Source organism: Phaethon lepturus, unplaced genomic scaffold (assembly GCF_000687285.1).
Source record: "Phaethon lepturus isolate BGI_N335 unplaced genomic scaffold, ASM68728v1 Scaffold53139, whole genome shotgun sequence".
Taxonomy (NCBI): Eukaryota; Metazoa; Chordata; class Aves; order Phaethontiformes; family Phaethontidae; genus Phaethon; species Phaethon lepturus.
In genome coordinates this window covers 20,612-36,816 of record NW_010565102.1, presented here as the reverse complement: position 1 = coordinate 36,816, position 16,205 = coordinate 20,612, and the positions used below count along the sequence as shown (strand labels likewise).

At 37.6% G+C, this 16,205-nt stretch overlaps 1 protein-coding gene across 1 annotated transcript; it reads left to right on the top strand.

Moving 5' to 3' along the window:
- Positions 1-1,035: 1,035 nt before the first annotated feature.
- Positions 1,036-12,944, top strand: XRCC3 (X-ray repair complementing defective repair in Chinese hamster cells 3). Its single transcript, XM_010295066.1, has 7 exons — positions 1,036-1,100; positions 1,467-1,604; positions 2,503-2,715; positions 7,634-7,788; positions 9,121-9,333; positions 11,562-11,608; positions 12,722-12,944. Exons 1-7 carry the CDS (start codon positions 1,046-1,048, stop codon positions 12,942-12,944), a joined length of 1,044 nt encoding a protein of 347 aa, XP_010293368.1. The 5' UTR covers positions 1,036-1,045.
- Positions 12,945-16,205: the final 3,261 nt, after the last annotated feature.

Below are 16,205 nucleotides of genomic sequence, written 5' to 3'. Positions count from 1 at the left end.
TGGTGTGCTCCTCCTTCAGCCGTCCCTCACCGTGCTCCCCTCTGACTAACGGGCCGTGGAGGGGTGTTGCCGCTCACTTTTTTCTGCGCCAGGGCGGGCTGTGTCGGTGCCTCGTCCGTGGGACCCGCCTGGCTTGCCAGTAGTTCGCTCCCGGTGACTTCCCTCTCTTCCCAGTGCCTCCAACAGTGTCTGCAGGGAAGTGGCTCCCTGCGAGTGCTGTGTACAAAATGGTTTGGAGTCCTTGCAGTCAAAGGTCGTCGTAATCATGATTAATTTCAGTAAGTTTCGACTTACAACTCTTGTCAAATGTTGCGTTCCTTAAAAGTAACTATTCGCCCTTTGTTCTGTTACCGGGCTCCATGGCAACCTCTCCTCCCCCATGTTAAAAAAGGGATTGTTCATTAAGTCATATATTCTTCTACAACGTTTATGTGTTTGCTGTAGTCCCTCATAAAGATGATCTGAATAGTAGCAAACCCCACAGTACTCTTCTAGGTAGCTATAGAGCTAAATTATTATATTTTAGTTCAAGATATTAAAAAGAGTGCTTAATGTTGTTATAAGAAACAAACTGATTTTAATGTTTTGATACTAAATTTGCTTTTACTTAATACGTTTGACTATTTGATGTATGAATAGTGTTGGATCATCCCATATTGCACATGCATGAGACCTTTTTTCTGTTTGAAAATGAAAAGCTCATGTAAAGAGTGTCAGGATATATTTGTCCAACGTATTTGCGAGATTCAATCCAGAAGATCCACTATGCAGAATTCGAAGCAATTAAAATTACTAGTAGTTCTTAACAGCAGTATTATTAATTGAACTCTTTAATAGGTTATATGTAAACAGCCATCTGAGAAGACCTCTGCCATGTGCTGTGTCATTGTTACTTGGCTAAGATAATTGATAAATATATTGCTAAAAAAACAAAAAATTCTACAAACTTTTGACAATGAATGATACCTATTTTTTTGTTGCACGTATATCTGATAAAAGCTACTTTAATAACAGATAATTGTTCATCCTGGTGCTGTATCAGGAAATGGATTGGGACCAGTTTGACTTGAACCCTAAAGTAATTGCTGCCCTTAAGAAAGGTAACTTAACTTGCCAGTGTCTCACTAATAGATCTGTCACCATAGAGTCTTCCTCTACATAATTGTGTGTTCGTGGGTATAAGCATATAGATGTATACTAATGATTTGGACCTGTAATTAAGTATTTCATAAGCAAGTTTTTTCAGTAATTATAAGTGATGGCTTTTGCCCATGCTCCAATAATCATTTTCCAAACAATTTTATGGCATGCATTGATACATTCAAGTACATTTCCTGCCCAGCTTACAAGAATGCGGAGTAGATAAACTTTAAGTAAATGAGTAGTAGAAAGTGGGAAAACTTTTACTTTCATGCATAAGACTGTAATCCAGCCAAAAGTATTTTTTAAAATTCTTCTAATTTCAGCTGACATAAAATCAATAAAAGAGATTTTAAATCTTTCTGGAGCAGACTTGCAAAGATTGATGAAGCTATCCAGTGCAGACATACAGTGCTTACTGAAAACAGTCTCTCACATGCTGAGGAGAAACAGTATGCTCACAGGTAATATAGTCAATATGATAAAAGTGTTCTATTTAGATCTTAAAATACTGTCACTGGGAGAAAATATGGTTTTGGCTCCTCATTGACACAGTAATGTGATTCTGAAAATTAAAAGGCAAGTGTTTTAGTTTTGCTGTAGTGAATTATTTAACTCTCCTAAGGACAGCACCTCTGAGACCATGAAGGTAGATCGAAGTGGATGGGTGTCATTCTTCAGGATCAAGCCTGCTTGAAACAGGACAAAATGATTCTCCAGTCTGAAAAACTTGATTAGAGGAACAAAAGATTTCCTTTTTCTTTCTTTCTCTCTCCCTTCCTCTTTCCTCCCCCACCTCTCTCACTATTTTCCTTTTGTACTAAAAGTAGTTGAAAAACTTATCAAATCAGTTTATATAGTATATAAACACCTCATTCCAAGCCAAGCAGGACCTAATAGCTCCTCCTGAACAAATGCTTCATGACAGCTCTGTACTTAAAATTTATTTTCTTGTGATTTGCATATATCTTCAGGCATTGGCCACATGCCTGCTATGCTGTTTCATAGTCTGCTATAGCTTTCCATTTCCATAATTGCTGTGCTTGAACCTTGCTGTCAATAATTTCCCAGACTGTAGCTTTCCATAGAGGCAGAGATAAGAAAAAAGTTTGAGAGGAAGAAAGGACTCAGTGTAGACTATCTATTTTCGAACAGGCATTCAGTTAGTAGGCCCTGTGGTGAAAGGGAGGTGGGGAAGACCAGGCTGAACTAGAAAAATCTCCCATCAACAAAGCAAGCATCTCTTGTAGGTATAAACCTGGTATGCAGCCTCTGTTTTGTATCATTGTGTGCTAGAAAGATACTAAATGAAACTTTCTTTTTTTTCTTTTTAATCATTAAAAAAAATCCAAAACCCTGCAGCACTTCAGCTCTACCAAGATAAAGATCATCTCACCTCCCAACACCAGAAGCTAAGCCTAGGATGTTCAGTACTAGATAACTTGTTAAAAGGTGGCATTCCTTTAGTGGGAATCACAGAACTTGCTGGGGAAAGTTCTGCTGGGAAGACTCAGATTAGTTTACAGCTGTGCCTTTGTGTGCAATATCCTTACCAATATGGTGGATTAGAGTCTGGTAAGTACTGGAATGTAAATATTGATTAATTTGCTATTTGGAGGAATATACTGTCTTTAAGAACATCATCAGTGTATTGAAGTAGATGCACATGTCTTGCCCTCCTATAATACCATTAGTAGCAAGCTAGTTAGTAATGCATCTTTATAGAGAGAAAAGCACACTGTGCAGATGCCTTGCTGCTGCTGTTTACCTGCCTGCCACTGATGGTTAAACTAGACCCACATGCAAACAACATATGAAAAGCATTGCTGTCATAACCTCAGGTAACAACCACAGCAAAACAACTTGTCAGATAATTTCCCACAAACATCTCCAACATATGGTATATATTCCCTAGTTGGGGGTTTCAAATTTTGAAGAATATGTAGTTTGATAACAATAATGAAAGTCATTTACAGAGTAAAATTGATGGAAATATAATTGAAGAAAGTTAGCGTTGTTTTGTACCTGCCATTTTCCTGGTTTTGGCAAAGTATGTAAGTTTATGCTTTGATTTGAGGGTAGTTTTTTTTTTAAACGTCCATCATGTGAATCTGACTTCTAATATGTTGAGTATTATATTATAATACTCAAAGAAAAGGGAGTCTTAGAAATGTATTAGAAAGGGAGGAAACTTCTGTCACTTCTGAGAGTTCAGTGTCCTGGTAGTCAGCCTTAGGTGTGTTTTGGCTGTCATCTTGCTCCTCTTTCCATGCAGCACTGGGTTTAATTTGGCAGCTCAGTGGTTTGTTGTGGGAAACTTAATTATTTCTTGTACTATATCCACCTATGTGGAAAAAACATGGAATGTCCAAGTGAAGATCTTGCTTAAAGGGCAGTGATTAGCTTGTGGCTTACGTTACTTTGCTTTAAGTTACATCATTAATCAGAGCAGAAGCAAATAATAAGTTGTTCGATTCCTTTGTGTGTTGCTGCCAACTGCTGCTAATAGTTTGAACGCAAATATATTTTCATTCATGCTCCAGAATTTTTCCCTATTTATGTTGAAAGAAAGGAACAAACCAGAATGGAGTACAGAAGGTGCCCAACAACCTAATGGCACTCTTGTCTCTCGTACAAGAACACAATCTTCCTTGTAGGGCTACAGAATGGCAAGACTTTTCATTATGTGTGTTTGAAGATTGTTCTTGTTTCTTACGCACCTAACACTTAGTGCTGTTATGATTGTTTTGTCGTGTCTGTGTTCCTCATCAACCCAGTCCTAAGTGTTTAATGGAAGATAGAATAGAATGGCTGTCGTATCAGTGCTTCTGTGAGAGAACCAAAGCATTTCGGAACTGCTAAGAGGACAGAACTTTTGAGGGTCTTGAAGGTATAGAAGGCTGAAATATCCTGCTGCAGAGGTTGGATTGCTAAGAGAGTGGTGGAATCCTAACTCTTGCAGTTCTTTACGCTCAGTGTGGTATCTTGCCTTATGTTACACTGCATACAGTCATAGCAGCCAATATTGTTTGCAGAGCACTTAGAAAATGAAACTTGATTTCTCTGCAATCTATAAATAAGGGTTATGTTGAGTCTCCTATGAGAAATACAGGATTTAAAAGCTTATGTTAAGTATGAGGAGTTTTATTCTTTAGGAAATTTGAGGAGAACAACAATGCTTGGTAACTATTGCAGAAGTCTAGTACTACTGATAGAAGGTAAATCTCGGTGCTAAAATTTTGCTAATGATTTAAATTATGGTGGGTGGTTTGGTTTTTTTTTTTTAATGTGCTAGAATCTTCCCTTCTCATAAGTGGACTAGACAGTATAGATTTAGATTTATTGTGTGCTTACTTCATTTAACTTAGTGCTAATCTTGTTTACGATGCTCAGTGCTAGGAGGTTGGCAGCAAACAAAGAAATTAGGGCATCCTTTGCCTCAAAGTTATCTTTCTGTCATTCTAAGAATGTCAGTTATGGTCAATCACATGTTGACTGAATTTATTTTATATGCCTATATTCATAAGTGATACATACGAACATAATATGACAAATCCATATCCATATTAGAATTCTGAATTAGAAAAAACTGTTTGCTACTGATTCTTGATAACAAGCTGGTTTGATGGATGGTAGATTATGTTCATAGGACTCAAAATTTGTCCTCCTTTGACAGTGGAGTTTTTTAGTGTTTGTTTTATTTTTGGTTGGTTGTTTTTGGGGTGGTCTTGGTCAACAACCAGCATAGCACTTTTATCAGCCTAAAAAGACAGTAAAGCACTGGGATTTGATGAAATAGCTGGTTTCTGCTTGGTTGTTACAGACCAGTGAGGAAATATGCTTATATGATCACTGAGGATGACTGACTTCTTAAGAGTGTCTCCCAGCTTCTTTCTCAAAAGTGGTAACTACCCTGACTCTTGACTTGCTGCCAGTGTTGACAGCTTCCTAATAAACTGTAAACAGCACAATACCATAGGCTTTTCTGTTTGTGTTGTACTAGTCTCCTTTTTTTATTTGTTATGACAATTCACTTTAAAGATATGTGACTATTAAGTGCTTTTGCCTCATTATTAGGCATAAATCTTTAATATTGAGTTTAGTTATTTGTCAGTCTCTTCTAGCCATTGTAACTTTGCTATGAAGCACCTCCTGTATTTTTAATACACAGGTATGTATTCTCATTAATTAAATGCTTCATTGTGCCTCAAACTGAAGAGCACAGAAAAAGCTGAAGAGGCTTGCTGAAGGTCTAGTAGGAGAGAGTGCTGTTCTCATTGTACTGTGAAACTCAAATTTTAAGCCAAGGCAAAGGTCATCTGATATATTTCATGTGGCTTAACTTTCTTAGAGTTCAAGATGAACGTTACATTATTGGTTTGTGAAATGAGCAACACTTAAAGAAAAAAAATACTTTCTTTGGAGAAATCACAAATGGACCAATTAGGTACTCAGAATACAATATCTGCTGTAGTAGATATAACTGGTGTCAAAAAAGCTTTACAGCAGAGTAACTCCTTCCCCCAGCTTTATATGCTGAGCATGATGTCATATGGTCTGGAATATCCCTCTGGTTAGTTGGGGTCAGCTGTCCCAGATTCTTTGCTGATGGAAATTTGTATGTGTGCTCCTTTGTGTCTACAGGTATTGTGTATGACTTCAGTTGTTGTAATTACTAAAGACAGCATTTATGCCCACAGTTTAAAATTCAGAGTTCCATCCACTCAAATGCTGGGAAAAGAGTGGGAAATGTACAGAAAATATTCATGGTTCAACTTCTTAGTTTTTTATATGTTTTAGTTCAGGAATCGTGATCAGATCATGACTGCTTTGATCACTAGTGCTTTAATGTAGTCCTCATTCACTGTGAAATGTTGTGAACTGCTGACAACCCTCAGTTATCTCTGACATAAGTATATATGTAATGAAATTGGGGAATTAAGAATGGAGGCTGAATGTTCTAGTGATAAAGGCTATTGGTTGCCAGGGCCAAGGAAAGTAAAAACATGCCAAAGTATAATTTGAACCTGTTATTAGGTAGAATGGAAATAGAAATTATGGAAACATCTTATTTCCCCTTTTGGAAGGTGTGGATGATGATGATGTATTTTTCAATGTGTTAATAGTTGAGGAAGGTCTTTAATTCTCACCTGTCAAAGGTGAATTTTTTAATTAGTGGGCATGGGTAAATTTTTTTGTTTAGCTGATAGCTTTCTGAGTATTTAAAAATAAGGCTGTGTATTGGAAATTTTTTTTTTTTTAATGTTTCACATGTGAAGTAGGGTGATTTATGTAAGAATTTATGGTGGGATCGGGGAGAGTTAAGCTGTAGATGCAAGTTTAGTCCTGAAGAAAATTAGGCTTAGGCTCATCTTTCTCTTTTATAGAAGATTCTCAGAATTCAATACCCTGTTATACAGGTGTCTACCAGCAACAAATTGATAAAGTAACCATTACTTTTTACTTCATCCATTCCTGAGATCTTTCCATGTCAGCTATTGGATATAGTTTCATACTTTTTTCAGTGGAATATATAGATGATTTGGAAGTTGCATCTGGAAATGGGACTTCCTGCTCCTTGGAGAGCCAGTGTAGGGATGGACCATTGGGGTAGAAATGTTAAGGATGTCTCGTGTTGCCAAGCCCATCAGCTGCCAAGCTTTGTTAGCAGCTCCAACCACTTTAGTGAGTGGACTTAATCCTTAGATGTAACCCTGTAAGTGTTAGCTGGTAATTCTGGCTAGTTCTGCAATAACAGTAACAATTTTTTAATACAGAAAATATTGCATGTATTTCTGTTTTCTTTCCCCGACATTTCTCTGCATAATGCATACTTGTTATCCAGAATCCACAGTAAAAATATATAGACGTCACTTACAGTATTGTGATAGAAGTATAAGCTTTTCATCTAATCTACCTTTTTCAGGAAGAGTTAATTGGACCGAGGTTGGATGAGTGGTCCTCTTTAAACAATTTACAAATTGTGTCTCTAAATACCCCTCCATATGTAAATTTAAAAACAAGAAACTTGAAAATAGAGAATGAGATCAGTCAAAATAGTAGCTGTACTGATTTTGGCTGGGATAGTTAATTTTCTTAGTAGTGTAGTGCTGTGTTTTGGATTTCTGACCAAAACAGGCAAACTATGCAGTATTGTACTACTTGTGTGTTGAATAAATTATGATTGTAATCACCCAAGGTAGGTGGTCAGGTGTGCTGCAGCTGTGCACAATGAGTGTCACCTAGTGGAGAGGACAAAAATACAGTTGTGTCAGCGGGCACCAAAAAAAGCAGCTATAGAAAAGTCATAGGAGTGGGGTTTTGTTGTTGTTCATCATTCACTCAATACGGCTGCAAAAGAAAGTAATGTGAATTTCCAGGTACATATATCTAGCTTTTAAGTGCAGAATGCATTATTTTATTTTTGTGCCATTAGGAAAACGGTGTGTGTAAGAGCCTGTTGTAATAACAGAGGTGGTTTCCTTGACTATAGGAGCCGTCTACATTTGTACAGAAGATGTGTTCCCAAGTAAACGTTTGCAACAACTCATAGATCAACAACATAAGCTGCGTGCAGATGTTCCAGCTGAAATCATACAGAAGATCAAATTTGGAAACAGTATTTTTGTTGAGCATGCAGCAGACCTAGTAAGTAGTAGCACTAATAACGAATATGCAATTATTATACCATAAGCAAGTAACCACAGGGGTTTTTTTATGTAGGAGACCCTTCAAAAGGCTACAAGAGAACTAAGATCTGTGATTAATACGATTTAATCTCTGTAATTTGCTGTTAGAAAAGTATTACAGTGTTCAGTTGTGAAAGATATTCAAAGATAAATATTAATATTTTTAGAATGAATCATGTAGTCGGGTTTTGTAAGTCATTTATTAAAATGTAGTGGGCTTATTGCTACTAGTTTTACTGCAGCTTCTAGGGAGATCTTCGTTGAGTTTGGAGACAGGATATAAATATATATACAAAAGGTGGTGTATATCCTGAGTAACTTGCAATATAACACCAGAGCTGTTAAACTGCAACTTAAGCAGATATAATATTATTTCTTTTGTAAAAATTAGCTCTCTTAGTAGAATAAATCTTACTGTAATTCAGAGACTTGAGAATTACAATTTAGTTTTAAAAGCTGTGGAATGCTGGAAGATATTATATGTAATTTTGGATGCATTTAAACTCTTAGCTGTGAACCTCTATTTACATGTAAAGAGTGGCACCAATCAGAACAACTGTCACTCTCACATTATTCCTTTTTTTGCCAACATTGAAATTTCTGATGGCCAGAAGCTGAGGTTATCACTGTGAGCTTGTTCTCCTTTCTACTCAGCTGCTGCAGACCACACTGTTAAAGACAAGATACTGGGCTACAAGGGCCTTTCATCTGACTAATATAATTTATTCTTATGTTATAGAAGTTGCACCGTACAAAATATTCATTAGTTAAACTTTCTGCAATTGAAATGTTTGGTGACTTCAAAATATTCAATTAGTAAAACTTTCATAAGACCCTTTATCAACATGGATTTGATGTAGCAGTTATGTATTTTATTGTCAATATGTCATTAGTGGAACAGCAGCATAGTCTCTCACTTCTGTTTTGAATATTTAATGCTTGTCTCGAGTCTGCAGTGTTTCAGTGAGAACCACTCCTGCAAAATAGGAATGGTTCAGGATTGTAGTATTGCATTCTTGAGGTTTCGAAATGTCAGTACATAACTGATTTAAGTCAGAGCTGCAGATAACTGTACATTGCAGTTTGGTCTCTTTATTTTTTTCTTAAGATAAAACCACAAAACATTTGCAAAAAATGGTTACTGGTGAGGCTTAAAGATCCACAAACTCACTTCATGATTTGAAACTCCATCAGCTTGTGTTTCAGCGATGCTATCTGTAGTTACTACCTTGATTTTACAAATAGAGTTATTTGAGCTGTTTTGATGCTGTCTGTCTGTATTTTGTGGCAGGATACCTTCCACAACTGCATTACTAAAAGGATTTCCCTGCTGCTCACAAGAGGCATGGTGCGGTTGGTGGTCATAGACTCTATTGCTGCTTTGTTTCGATGTGAATTTGGAGTTTCAGATTCTGTTATGAAGGCTCGGTATTTGCAGACATTTGGAGCACAGCTTCACAGTTTAAGCACTAGATTCAGGACTCCAATAATGTGCATTAATCAGGTATGTCATCAAAATTGCTTCTCATTTTAATAAATGGCTGGGGCAGGGAGGAAATCTGTGTAGGCAGATTTCTTGGTGTTGTCTTTGACTGTCAACTGAGTATTAATGACTAATGGAAACGGAAGTTTTCTTAAACTGGTGTACTTTTAAACTAGTAAATTTTAACTTCTCAGAGTTTAAGAATACCGTTTAATCTTATAGGCTGTGAATATTTTCAGAGGTTGTCCATTAAAACTAACAAAAATAGATATGTATTAGCAACCTCACAGAGCATCAAACTGAAATAACAGAGTTCTTTCCTAACGCTAGCTTCAAATGCCATCGCCAGCAGGATTGCTTTGGGAACTCTGCATGCACAGTTACATTCCACATATACAGGAGACAGTGAAACACCAGGGACTATGCTGCATTTTTATGAAGCTCAGCATTTTTGGGTAACTGCTGAGATTACAAAAGCATTAGAATGCATGCAAGCTGACGTGAGCTGCACCAAAAAAAAGGCCACAATGATACTAGTAAAAAAGATTATTTTGAGAAAACTAGACAAGATACTACTTCTATCCTGTAGAAGTGGCATGCTGCTGCTCTGAGTCTAACGACAAATCAAAGGAGCATGTGAATGCTGGAGATGAAGCATTCACACTTAGAATGTGGCTTGAGAAAGGGGTAAGTAGATGTGCAGGCAGGTCACTGCTGGGAGGCTTCCTCTCCGGAAGGCCCTGCCATCAAATGCATAAGTACTCAACCCTGAGGTTTCCTTCTTGCAGCAGAAGAAAAGTGGTAGGGAGAAAAGTTGAACTTGAGAAGTCACAAAGAAGAAGAATTTTATATCAGGAAGAAAGATACTCTAGAAACATCAAGTCAACTGTTATTTTTTTGGATTTGTTTCTGTTCCCTAGGAGGAGTTCTGGAACTACAGAATGGGCAGTGTGTAAAACCTTACATTTACCACCGTAACTGGAAGGGAGTGTATTGGAATTTGTAGATAGCAGTAATTTGAATAGCTTTCAGGCACGCACAGTGTTTTTATTTCAGTAAGATTCCCATTAAGATTCAGTAGGATTGCAGCCTTGAGTTACTCATGTTTTTTTAACCAACTTTTTCTTACATAATCTTTCATAGGGTCAGCTAGCTTTTAAGGAAAACTGAGATTTCCTTTAACTGCTTCCCAAATTTTGGTATTAGTAGAGACAGTTTGTTCTCTTTGGGAAGCATGGTTTGGATTTTGCTCTTCATTAAGCAAAGGTTTGTGCATTTCAGCATTTACTCTATGAAGCCAACCAATGGAGTCAAGTACCTTGGCTAGCTTCTGGGGGCTGTCTGCCTTTTTCCTGAGGGTTTTGAGGGCCCATCTAGCAGGCAAAAGAAGATCTGATTTAACGGTAGGACACATCTAGATGTATCCGGTCTCTACCTTGGGACAGTTCAGCATGAGAGGAAAGAGCGATTTAAGAGAGCTGCTTAGATCTGCCTTCCCATGACGGGAGTTTTATGTTGGTGCTGGCTCACAAGAGATGAGGTCACTGCCTGACGCTGAATGACAACAGTCTGACCCTTCTCTAATGAAGGGTCCTTCAAGACTGTATTCTAATGAAAGGTGACTCATTGCATCAATTATGTAGTTACAGTAATAAACTGTGAATGTAATAACGTAGAGGAAGATTATGGCTGTGAAGTAATCCATTCTGTACCATTATATTCAGAGAAGTACCTGTAACTTAATTTGCTGTACCTTCTGAAGAACTTGTGTGGAAGAATCATGACACTAAAACACAATAGAAGGAGTCAAGAGGTGGGGTGTTTCTAGGTTGTAGTCAAAGGCAAACTGCTCCATTAAGCAGGCCTTCAAAGGTAGTGAAATCATTGAGAAGAGGACACCTTTTGGAGATTTGGGCTTCAGTACCTTTTGTCTACAGATACAGCATCGGAACAGTTTTCTGTGTGAGTTTTTTGTTTGCTTTTTTTTTTTTTTAAACAAACTTAGCATCTAGTAGTAGTTAAATTCATATAAACTGTACCTAGCTAAATAGTTGTAGCACTGTAAACAAAGATATTGGTAAACAAATCCCTTCTAGTTTGCCTTGAAAGAATAAGGGTTTTCTAACTTGGCTTAGTATGTGATCCAATAACTTGGATTTTCTTAGCTTCATTCCCTTCCCTGCCCTTCTGTTTGCTAAAAACAAATGTGTAACCACAGGTCAACTTCAAATGTTGGTTTTCTGCTTTAGGTAACTGATGTAGTGAGTGATTTGGAAGCTGCTCAGTGTGGTTGTAGGTAAGTCAAGTCATCCACAACAGAAATGTAACAAAGTAGTGGTACATAGCAGCATTTAACCACTTTTTTTTTTTTTTTTTTTTTTTTTTTTTTTATAACTCCAGTATATACTACCAGGGTGTGTTAAGAGCAGGAGTGCATTTATCCAGTGATGCTGTATTTGCTGGAGATCAGCAATAACTAATGTGCTGGAAAGTGGAAGAAATGGTCATATACACTTATGTGGTAATCCCTAATCAGCAAGTTAGGGGAAAAATTCTCTGGAGTTAATGGCTGGTGTACTTGCTTACACGAGAGTATTTTTGCATTTCTTCTTGTCTCTAATATAAGAGTGCATTTTCTGTCTGCTCAAAAAAACCCAGCAACCAAACCTTATGGGTTGGTTTTGTTAGTTGCTTAGGAAAAAAAAAATAGTATCTTTTGACACCAAGATATTAACAGAATTCAAACATACGTATTTGTTGTTTGAATCCTAACTGTAATTTTGACTTACTAGATAAGCTAGGTGCTACATAAATGTGTTTTTGTCTGGAGTTAGTTATGTCCTCAAATTCAGAAACTGGCACAGAATGAGGATAAGGTTCAGTTTGGTTGGTTTTTTTCCCCTGGCTATCTTGTAATTCTTTCACTGGAGTGACAGTACCTTTTCCAGGAAAAAAAATAAATTGTTTTAAACTTCGGGTTGAGAGTAATACATCCGCAGTGTTGTTTCTACCCAACATTTCTAAATATACCTTCAAATGGAATCCAGGGCCAAGAGTTACTTCAAATACTTGAAGTTCAGCCATTTTTCTACTGCTATTTTCCGATCGCATGAGGGGACCTGTCAAAACAGAGGCAGGTATTCACCATGGCTGTAGTTGGAAGAATGACTGAATTACTCTGTATAGAAGCACTCGTCTTCCAGTTGTTACCTTGTTATAGACAGAACCTAGCATATAATTTTGTGACTATACCCTATAATGTCTGAAGACCTGTAGTTTTAAATACAGCAAACAACAGTAAATATAGAAACAGTTGATCATTTCTTCAGGTGTAATTTTGTTACAACAAAAGTGAAGATATTTTATACTGAATTCATACATGCAGACATCTGTAATGCTTTCTTTATAGTGTAGTGGATAACAGAGTCTCTCCAGCACTTGGAATAACCTGGGCAAATCAACTGCTAATGAGATTGATGGTCAGCCGAACATCACAACTGGAACAATCATCTGGAGTTGTGTCATGCCACACTGGAAGTGTGAGGACTTTAAGGGTAGTTTTTGCTCCTCATCTCCCTCCATCCTCTTGCTACTATACAGTAAAATCAGAGGGTGTAAAAGGAATAAAATAAATCCTTGGCATAGTAAAGCATCCTGCTCCAAAAATGTACCAAAACTACTTTGCTTCAGGAAGAATTACTCATGAAATGAAATTCTTCTTAGATGAGAGAAATAGATGCTGAAATACATAACTGGTGATAGGACAGTACATTAAGCTTTGTCTACGTTGTGAAGGAAGATCTTTTTATACTTGGATGTATGTTCATTGGCTTTTCCTCGTGAGATGAGCTTCCTGAAGGAGAGTAAAACTGTGGGCAGGTGGAGACTGCACAATGAAGTGTAATGTGGCAATCCCCACATTAGGGAAGACCTGATTTTTTTTATTTTGTTTTAATAGCATGCTAATCTAGAAACAGCATTTACTGCAAGTGTATACCTTCTCTGTTTCCAGATCTAGAGGGATTCAAATTCATCCAGTTAATACTGCCTGATGGTGTTTCTAGTCCGTGTGCTGCCATTACGTATAAGCCATTCTTCTATCTATTAGGGCCTCAGAGATAATGTAAAGAAGCTTTGTCACAAAGAAGCTATCCTATTTTTAAACCACTTACTTGGTATTAACGTTAGCATTAGAAAAAAACGCAAAAAACAGAAAGACACTTGATTTTAACATCTTACTGTAAGAATTAAAACTGTACTGCTTTTTTACTATATGGGCATATCTAGCTTCATAGAACCTACAAATTTTTTTGAAATGGTTCTTTTCCACTCTTTTCCTGCTTTCCAGTTCCCTCCCCTCATAGCAAAAGCCTCTTTAGCCTCTTCCATTTAAAAAAATGCCACCTTGCCATCCCCTTGTTCTGTTTGCCGACCTCTGCAGCCATGTAACCAGGTAGTTTCAGAGCAAGGGCTCTGTTCATGCGCTGTCCTGTGTTTTGTGGGCTCTGGATAGGATTCTTCAGCTTCGCGGTCGCTGCCTCTACTATCTTCTGTCCTTGCCATTGGGCTCTCAGCTGAATTCTGCTTCTGAAGGGCACCTTTAGCTGTTTGCATCCATCCATGGAGCTATTACTCTTTATTGTTGTTAAAGCTTTACATGTTTATCTTTACATGTTTTTCTTTCATCTTTGTGCTATTTAGCACATTTTTTTTTTCCTCAGACTGCTATGACATCTGTGTTTTCTAGTCTTTAGGTTTTTTGCTGCATTCAGTGTGAAAGCAAGGTAGATGAAGTTACGTGTGCACATTTTCCGAAGGCCTTTGACTGTATTAGGCCTATGTTACATGAGTGCCTGCTCTTATCAGGTTATGATGCTCACTTGCATCACCTATTTATAAGCTTCCAGATTTCCCCCTTCTACCTGCTTCTCTAGCTTGCCCAAACAAGAAGCCTTCCAGAGTCTTATGTTTCTCTATGTAGTTACAATACTTAGTTCTGTCTTTTGGCAAATGAGAACCTTTTGTTCTCCATAGTCTGAACAAGAAAAGCTCTTCTATAAATGAGTTCAGAGGACTGACTATTCCTTGGTAAAAGGCAAGTCCAGACCCATTCTTTTTGTTTTCTTCAGGTACACTGTATTAGTGAAACAGCCACCTTCTCTACCTTTCCCCTAACCCCAGTAATACTCTTTAAGCATATAGCAGACATCTTTTGTGGAAACAAGCACCTGGGTAGCAGAAAGGCAAGAGTTTTGTCCTGCTGTACACTGGGTCAGCTGGAACACTCTAGCAGAAAACTTCTCAGAAGACCACCGAGTATGATGGAAGGAAAAAGAGACCCAGGAAGCAAGGACCGTGTGACTGCCTCAGGGAAGTTCTTGACAGGCACAGTCACACCTTGAAGCTGGAGGAACTCTCAGCAAGCAGATAGAAGGATGAGTTGCTTTCAGTGCCTTCCACAATCCCTTCAATCACTGAAGGGCAATCACTGAAGGGCAGTGTAATAAATGGTCTCTAAAGGTCTTCTCTAAAATGGCTTAATTATCTCTATTTGAAAGTAACTGGGCTCTCTGGTATTTTTTTAAATAAAATCCAACTGTGAAGCTTAGATGTCTTTGTGTACTCAGCCTAAAGGAAAGGGGAGGGTGCATTCCTTCCTAACAGTTTTAATGAAGATAAGATAAACTAATGCAGCATAGGGAACACTCAAATTGTTCTCTTCCATTCCTGGGCTGTTTATCTGGGACAGGGTCTTTAGCCAATACATGGCTCATCTGATTGTACTAATTTAATTAAAAAAAAAAAAAAAGGCAGCTGATCAATGGGAGTAAGTGAACCCGTACCTAGACATTCATTTACAGAAGAGCCCCATCAAAGCCCAGGAGCTTGCCACACTGAGCCATGTTCAGAACAGTCTGATACACATCTCTAGGCTCAGTTTTGTAATATTCTGATAGCTCTTTTTACAATGTGATTGCTTGCAGGAATGAGACTGAAGTGTTAGGAGAGTCACAGGTGGGGCTGTAACATTTAAGTAACATCTTACCTGAGCAAGTCTTCCTGTCATTGCCTGTGTTGGTTTATAATTTAACACTCCAGGTAGAGGCTTAAATCTGAGTCAGAGCATGCTACGGTATGTTTTATCACACAAACCCTGGACCTCTAAAATGCAACTGAGCCCCAAGCGTACAATAAATCACTTGCAGCAGTTGCACATTCACCTGGTGTTTCTACCCCCTTTCTTCAGTTACTTACACCCACAGCCAGAAATCTAGAATGCTGCTCATCTGACACTGGTACAGCTCTGGGGCTGCAAACCCTCATGAAGAGTGAACGCAGCATCTGCCCTCTCTGAAGCCGTATGTGAAGAATGGTGAAACACGCTTAAGTTTTAATAAATGCAATTTAAGAACCTTCCCTTTATACAGCTTTATTCATCTTTGGATTTCACAACTGAAATTTGTTTCTATACAGGAAAAGATTGAAGTAATTTTTACAAAGATTTACATTCTAGAATGTATTGAGTAGATAATTTTTATCCTGCCAAGACTACATTTAAATATTTTTCTACACTTTGAAAAGAAACATCAAATGACACTTGAGAAACTTTTAAACAGTTTTGAGTTAATCTACAGTTCTGTGATGTATTTAAAGAGGCCTTTTTCAGCAGAAAGATCAAAGAGGGTTTGGGAAACATTGCTTTGGAAAAGTAGAACCAAATTCATTTGCGGTTGGTAAAGGAAGAATTTACACAACTGACCTATTAACAAAACACGTGTAGTAAAACACACTAAACAATCTCATTACAAGTTTCTTGATGAAATCACAGTCAATTACTACTATTTGTTACAAATAACATTTGTGGAAGTTTACTTTCAACAGAGTTTTGTGGG